The sequence below is a fragment of the Stegastes partitus genome, unplaced genomic scaffold (assembly GCF_000690725.1).
Source record: "Stegastes partitus isolate 25-593 unplaced genomic scaffold, Stegastes_partitus-1.0.2 Scaffold1440, whole genome shotgun sequence".
In the NCBI taxonomy this organism is placed as follows: Eukaryota; Metazoa; Chordata; class Actinopteri; family Pomacentridae; genus Stegastes; species Stegastes partitus.
The window spans coordinates 157,789-166,128 of record NW_007579171.1 but is presented as its reverse complement, the minus strand read 5'-3'; the positions used below and the strand labels follow the sequence as shown (position 1 = coordinate 166,128).

The 8,340-nt window shown below is 39.6% G+C and overlaps 1 protein-coding gene across 1 annotated transcript in view; it reads left to right on the top strand.

Annotated features, from left to right (window-relative positions):
- The first annotated feature begins 2,558 nt into the window (after positions 1 to 2,558).
- nlrc5 (NLR family, CARD domain containing 5) overlaps positions 2,559 to 8,340 on the top strand; it is a 35,408-nt gene continuing 29,626 nt past the window's right edge. Inside the window, exons 1-4 of the mRNA XM_008299637.1 lie at positions 2,559 to 2,629; positions 3,613 to 3,938; positions 5,779 to 5,865; positions 7,826 to 8,011. Coding sequence (XP_008297859.1) covers positions 3,629 to 3,938; positions 5,779 to 5,865; positions 7,826 to 8,011 — 583 coding nt within the window. The 5' untranslated portion in view covers positions 2,559 to 2,629; positions 3,613 to 3,628. The remainder of the gene's footprint in view (positions 2,630 to 3,612; positions 3,939 to 5,778; positions 5,866 to 7,825; positions 8,012 to 8,340) is intronic.

The window sequence follows — 8,340 nt, the reverse complement described above, 5'->3', positions numbered from 1 at the left end:
CAAAGCCACAATGTTAAGGTACTTTTTGAAGAAAAAGAAAGTTACTGTTTGTGTCGCAACATACTAACATTGTGACATGTTTTTGTATTCAGTCATGCTCACCAAACAGGAGGATTACTTTGACTTAATTAAAACAACAGCAGTAACTGAGAAAATCAATTTCTAAAGCTTTCTGGATTAAGTGCAACTCTTTATATATTATTCATTATTATCAAAAAAATTATGAATTTAAGTTATTTCTTTCCATGTTTTCTTGTAAGCCTGCCTAACATTTGCTGCACTGTATCTAATTGTGCCAGCTCAGTGTAACGAGATATCTGTTCGCGAAGAAGACAAATTAGCTTGGGGTCAGAGATCAGGTGGGTGTGTTTAAAGTGGGGGTTTTGAGGGACAAGTCAGTTGGTGAAGCTTCCGTAAAAAAAGCTAGTCAGCAGACTGTCAGAAACACTGTGACCACTCATGGTAACATCTAATAGTGTCGACAAAGTTAGTATAAAAGGGACTGCAGCGCGGCAACACTGGGAATGAGCAGACACACAGGGCATCTTGTTGGTTCTCTCTCCCTGCATGCTCTTACTAAAGTGTTTTTATACTTAACATGCTGTGACAAGGTTCTGTTGTGAGGCACTAATACGAAAGAAGACAGATCAGCGATGCTTCTAAAATGAACTCAAGCACTTAGAACTGACCGTGCAGCACTGGTGCCTGCAGAAATCTTCTCTAAGCATGACCAGATGGGGCCATAGAAAATATTTAGGCCCCACAAAAACAATAACACAGTTTGATTGCTTATTTTAGAATTAATGTCACAAATGATCTTCTGCGCATACATCCAGTTGCAGCTAGCTATTTTGTTATTAGGGCAACACCGTGCTGCAGTGTATTTTATTTCAACACTAAAATTCCTGTCCATGATTAATGATAGTTTATCTAACTGAAACCAATTGTGATGCAGCAAAACACATGTTAACTGTTGAGTACTGATTACAGGGGTCACCACATGCTCTATAATAGAAACTGAAAAGTCCCAATAATAGAAAAAAAATGTATTTGAACTGTAGTAAATGGATCAGACTTTTACAGTGAAATAAGTGAAATAATATCCAGCAATGATAGAACTCAAGATTCAGCTGTGTAACAAATGATTTGACTGTAATTGCTTAAAAACTTTGACTCTGTACGTACACCTCATATGTCTGCTGTATAGACATATGAGGTGTCATGTGCCATTCGATCCTGATTGAAACTATTTCCAGGTTGGGGACAAGTTATAATAGGAAGTAGTTAATTAGGTTACTGCTGTGTTGGAAACTCCTTCACCTTGGAGACACTCATTCGCGTCCTGCTGCTCTCTGATGCTGCAGAATAAACTCAGAGGAAGGAGTCCTGCAAACAGCTGGAAGCACCAAACTAAACCAAACTCTATTTTCAGGTCTGCATATGTCAACAAAAGGCACAAAAAATGTGTATTTCACACTCTTGCCTGTGGTGTTGTGTTATTTATTGCTGCTTTTATGTGCACTCAGGCACCATAGTTGAGCATCCATCCATTGTCTATTCACCACTTAATCCTCACTCGGGTCTTGGAGGCCTTCACAGAGTTGATGTGAGATGAGTTTGTAGAGGTTGTAAAAATGTAAATAGCAAATGATCCGTATTTCGTACAGATTCCTTTTCTTTCCATTATTAGTAACATATGTGGGCAAAAATGTTGTTGATTCCACTCTTTCAGCATTTTTTGTCAAATAAATTCAACTTTTGTTGTTCTTTATGATTTATGGTATTCCATCCATCCATTATCTATTCACCACTTAATCCTCACTAGGGTCTTTGGGGCCTGGAGTCTATCCCAGCTGACTTTGGGCGAAGGCAGGGGACACCCACGGACAGGTAACCAGTCTATCACAGGGCTAGACAGACAACCAAGCACACTCACATTCACACCTACGGACAATTTAGAATCACTAATTAACCTCAACATATTTTTGAACTGTGGGAGGAAGCTGGAGAGAACCCACGGGGGGAACATGCAAACTCCACGCAGAAAAGTTGGTCAGGATCCACGAGTGTCCTCTCTGGGACACAAACCGGGGATCTTGTAGCTGCTGACCACTGAGCAACCCCCATAGTTGAGCACTTCACTGAAATTTGGACATCAGAGATCCAGTGGATGATCTTGACCTGTTAGATTTGTGGTGACTGATTAGATTTCAGTGGCCCCCTCTTGTCCCCCTTTGGATGCACCCCTGATCTTTAGTGTGGTGCTCTGTGGCGAAACAGAATATTAGTCAGCGCTTGATCGCTCTGACAGGTATACCCATTATAAAGTAAGAGCTTTTTTGCATAATTAATAAATTAAGTAAATGTTCTGACATATAGGTGTTTATAATTTGAAAACTTAGCAGGTCCTCTTACGAAATGTGAAACTCCAATATTTCATTTGTCATTGAAATTTTCCAGCAAAGTGCTTCATTGAACAGACGCGCTGTTAAATCCAGCGTATCGGAGCGTCCCTCTCCACCGGGACCGGAAAAACGAAACCAAAACCAGTGCGCGCCCTGCCTTTGGTTTCGTTTTAGAATAATACAGACTGGCTGCAGTGAAATGCAGTCTACGGCAAGAGTTGGTGGTGAGTCGTTATTATATTTCTCATTATTTGGTCACTTTTAAAGGAATGGCATATGCAGCCTAAACTCTGCTCCTGCGGAGGTGCAGGCAGAGGACGCCGTGGTCGTTACCTCATATGACCTCGGTGTTCAGGGATTGTGGGGCAGGATGAGGGACAGCAGGAGACGAAACATACTTTATGCTCCGAGGGAACTTTTCCAAGGCAATGCATTTCTATTGATAGCTAATCGGCAAAGTTTTGATTGAAAATCTACAAATACGATATCTGCAGTTAAATTTAAAAAAAAAAAAAATGCTCGCAAACGCACACGCATCAAACATGCTCTTATCGCATATCAACTTCAGCTTCACTCCGTAGTAGTTGTTTTCGTTATAAGCTTTGAATCTAATTATATTAAAAGTCTTTCAGTGGAAGCACTTTATCTCAGTTGCGCAAAAATATAAATGTATGAAAATCAGCAAACATACACTAAGATGTAATTAAACGTCGAGACAAAGCCAAGCAGACCACGTGTGTCTAACAAAGTTTTAGAGTTTTTTATTGTGTCAAAATATATCATGTTTGCTGGTTATTTTCTCCTTTCAGTAGAACACGGTGTTACGCTTCTGATTATAAAATTGACTTGTGTGTTACTGGTTGATCCATGAAGTTTCTTTTTTGTTCTACTGGTGTTACATATCACTTCACACAAGTTGCAATGAGGTACGCCCACTATCGCAATGTGTACATAGGTTTTTATGAGCGTTTGGATGTATGCTGCGGTTTAGATGCTAAAATGTGTTGTGTGGTTCTACATATGTTGTTTAATCTGAGCCATGCTGCGTACTTTATCTCTTCCTGCCTTGCTGCACAGAGCTGCAAATTGTGACTTTCTATGTGATTATGATGGTCTGGGGGGGGTAGCGTATTTCCTTGTTAGAGTTGCCCTCGAGGTATGACATTATTTATCTAAGTGTTCCTGTGTTTGCTTGTTTGTGTATCAGCTGATGGAGTCTGACCATGGATGAGGAGGTTGACCCTCAAGACGAAAATGTGAACTCCGTCTTGGCTCAAGAATCCTCAGAACTGTTCGGCATTCTTAGCAGTCAGTCTCCCACAGTCATAATGAAGCTGTGCCAAATGATGCCCAGTGAAGCTGGGTGGCAGAACCAGCTGCCCCCTGCTAGCCCCGTCAAAGCCATGTTGGATTACTTCATGGCGGCGAGGGCTGAAGATTGCCGCAACTTCCTTCAGAGTGTGTGTATCTTGTGTGAGAACATCCCCATGCATCTGGAGTCGAGGCTCATGTCAGTGGCTGGATATGCAAGCAGTGAGTATGAAATGATATGATAAAGTCCCTGGCTTGAAGGATGATACTGAATATCTGTTGTTTGCTATGTGAATTCATCCTCAGTCACTTGCACTCAAAGAGTCACTTCATTTTCAGAGGACTTGCGGTCAGTCCAGACTGCATGCAAGACAATGACAAGGGCCATTTTAGCATGTCATCAAAATTAGTGTTTAGAATCATACATACACATTTTGTATGAGTTTAATAGTTTGCACATATCTTAAGGTCCAGAAGAAAATTGGCAGAGGACAGAAGATAAAAGCAAAAGACCTACAGGGTTCCTTTCTGTCTATTAGTTTGTTTCAAAGACAGTTTTCTTCTTCTTCTTCTTCTTCTTCCTCTTTTTTTTTTTTTTTATTACACATCATATGGAAAGTAACAGCTGCTGCGTATTGAATACTACATGTGACAACAGACCCAGCCCTACATTAAAGAGAGAAGCCAAAACTGCATTTCCTCCTATTTAAGCCACAAATAAAAATGATAAAGATATGTTCGTTAGTCACTTTGAACAGGACAAATTAGCCTATAAGGTTTGCTTTTACTTCTGGATTGTTTGTGTTCTTTCTATGCATGGCTGCTCATTTGAACTGAACAGGATGCCCTTATATTTAATTCAGCATAGTGGTTACCACAGGTGTCTAACCCCCTACTGTGCAAAAGTGCACTTTTCTGGAAGTAGTTGGTTGCTAAATATGGCACATAAACATTGAGCTATGAACTGTTTCATGCTGCAAAATTATACTGTTTTGTGAGTCTCTTGTACTGCAAACCATAAAGTACCTTCTCCTCTTGTCTGAATGCCATGAATAATGCCTATTTACTCCTACTAATGCAGAAAACCGTTATTGCGCTCACTTTCGTGAATACCGGTATAATGTTCTGTATGACTGTTCAGCTGATGCTGCACGGTTTCCTGCATGTCTCTGAGAAGCTCATGTAGTTAATATTTGTCACAGTTTCTCCTTAACAGAAAATAAGTATGTGTGATTGTGTTTGCATGCATGTGTATGTGTGTAAAGATTTTTGTGCTTGTCTGTAACATGCATTTTTTAAGTACATACACTACATTTTGTGTTTTCTGTGGTTGAATGCTTGGTATACATCATATAACTGAAGTAGGCGACATTTCTTCAGTTCACTTAATTTTAGATATTACTCTTTGCTGTTGCTGTGTATTTGCAAATTGAGCCCAAAACAAAATGCGGTATGTCTTACGTAGAAGTTTAGATTAAACTCAGTGGATGCTGAGTCAGTGAGTGAGTTAGTGAGTTAGTGAGTGGTCCCATATCAGTGAAACAGAGCTGAAATTAAAATTGAACTAAATATTTATATAAACTGAGTCACACATTGCTCATCAGTAGAACTTTTCTACCTAAAACAAGTATAAAAAACAATTCTGAATCCGATTTGCAAAATAATTTTGAGAAATGTGACTGCATTTGTTTTGCAGTCAATCAGTAGTCAAGCCTCCTTCAAATAGTTTATTTTAGTTGAACAGTGTTTCTTCCAAAGAGGGTGAGTTATTTGTTTAGTGAAGAGCCTGCACAAACTAAAGTGAAAGCAAAAGCAGTGGTTAGTTTTGCATTTGCGCATGTTTAATAAATCGTCTGACATTTTATTTCACTTTGGGAATCCCCAGAATTTTCCTCTGTGTTTGTCTTTTTGTTTTTTCATGTCTAGATGATTTAGAAAGTAAAAGTAATAGTTACAGAATATCACAAACTCTTGTGGTGCACTTGATTCTATTAATACTTTTTTCGAGTATTCTTCAGTATTTTCATTCACTGTATGTTTTGTTTGTGTTTTTCGCCTCTAGGTGAATGTGAAAATTCAAGCCCCAGTGTAAATGATCAGATCTCATCATCGCTACCTGAGCAGCAGTTGATGAAACGTCCACGGATTGGTAGAGCATACACATGACTTTTACACTTTGTTACATCATAGCTTCATTTGTTTGCACAGAAAAAAAGTCAAATATCCATCCACTGGTTAATATCCATCGATTTATTCCACCGATAAATCAACATACACAAGTGTATGTAAACAAAAGTTTGCATTTGTATCTACACATGGGTGTCAGAGTTTCCATTGACTCCTACAACTTCATGGAATAATTGAAACAAATGCATCTTTGTGAAAAAAAAACAATCATGCATTTTTTTTTCTTTCATAGATTTATTCTAGGTCTTCTGAAAATAGAACAAAATCTGCTTTGTTAAAAAATATACATACAGCAATGCTAGTAATTGGTTACATGTCCTTTGGCCATTTTTACCTCAATTAGATGCTTTTGATTGCTATCCACAAGTTTTTTGGCAAGCTTCTGGTTGTGTCTTTGACCACTCTTTTTGGAAGAATTGGTGCAATTCAGCTACGTTTGTTGACTTATTGACACAGACTTGTTTCTGTATCACAGTCCACAGGTTCTCGATATGGTTTAAGTCAGGTCTTTGGAAAGGCAGATCTAAAACCCGAATTCTAACCTAATTTGGCAATTTTGATGTGTGTTTGGGGTCATTGTCATGTTTGAGCACCCCACTGCATCCAAGATCCAACCTTCTGGCTGCTGATTTTAGATTTTTCCTGAAGAGTGCGGAGGTTATCCCCCTTCTTCATAGTTCCATTCACTTTGTATAACACCTCAGTTCCACTGGCTAGAAAACAGCCCCAGAATCCCACAATACTGCCACCACCATGCTTGATGGTAAGTTTGATCTTCTTGGATCTTCTTAAAGGCCTCAACTTCTCTCCTCAAAAAATATTTCTGCTCATTGAGGCCAAATAGCTCAATTTTTGTTTCATCTGACCACAGAACTTTCCTCCAGAAAAACTTTGATTTGTGCATTTGATCAGCAGCAAACTCCAGTCAAGCATTACGGTGCTGTTTTCAGGAGAAGGGCTTCTTTCTTACACAGCAGCCTGTCAGCTCATTGTGATGTTTAACACACTTGGCTGTGGACACTGACAGCTGTGTTCCAGCATCTTCTGATTCATTGCAGACTTGGTTTTTGGTGATTGACTTTTGACCATCCTGACCAATTGTCTTTCAGCAGCAGGTGATAGCTTGTGTTGTCTTCCTGATTGTGGCAGTGACACAACTGTACCATGAACTTTATGCTTAGACGCAATGGTTGCACAGCTGATTTGAGGATCTGTAGCTGCCTTAAAATGGCTCAGAGTGACTTTCCTGAATTGTTCAAGTCAATGATTTGCTTCTTCAAATCTGTATTCAGGACTTCAGACTTTGCAGCTGAGTCTAATGAGTGTATCAAAAGGGCCCTATTTAAATTGGCTCAGAAGAGTCGGTAGCTGTCGCCAATTGTAATCGCACACAAGAATGTAACCGGTCGTGCCACTTAGAAAATTCGATTAGTACAACTCCCTACATTACCAATAATAATAATGCACTTGATGTATGTATATTTTTGACCAGGCTTGTTTTTTTGTGATAAACAGGTCTTTAAAAGTGTGTATAAAACCTTTTGTTCGTTTTACTAAATATGGCATTACCAGGGTCAACTCAGTTCTTTAGATGTGCGTGAATCAAAACCAGGTTACTTGAGTGTCTGAACACCAACTGTGTTCACTGTATATGTCCAGCATGGATGTCGTTTCCACTAGGATGCTTTGGATTCCATGAGTACAAACAAAATTCTTCCATTTCTTGTGCTGCATGTTGTCCAGATTTTGTATCCGGTATGCCATCACATGCATGAACAATTGTTTAAACTGCAATTAGATTCTTAATAAAGGGAGCATCTACCCTTTGTGTGTTGCTGCACATTAAAAATAGAGCTACTTTTTATTAGTTGTTTTTGTTTGTTTGTTTTTTTTTTGTTGTTTTTTTTTTTTTTTTACCACAGATTACTGGGGTCAGTACATTACTGCAGTGAGGAGTTTGCTGCGGAGGAGATGGGAGCGACTGACAGAGCGGCTGGTCAAGGACGTCCAGCTGGAGAATGTGTGGGTTAACCTAAGAACTACAAACAGAATCAGGGAAAGGCCTGATCAAACCCCTGGGTCAGCAGACAGAGGGAGCACAACACCGGGTCAGTGTGACTTTCTCTTCCTCCAAGTGTACAACAAGTATTTGCTAAATTTATATTAAGCTGATCATAAAATTTTGGCATAAATAAAGAACTGGAAGCTTTCTATGCACAAAGAGTTGAAGTCTTCTGTGCACTAGCTATCCATCCATCCATCATCTATACACCACTTAATCCTCACTAGGGTTGCGGGGGGCTAGAGTCTATCCCAGCTGACTTAAGGCAAAGGCAGGGGACAGCCTGGACAGGTCGCCAGTCTATCGCAGGGCTACACTTAGAGACAGACGACCAAGCACACTCACATTCGCACCTACGGAAAATTTAGACTCACC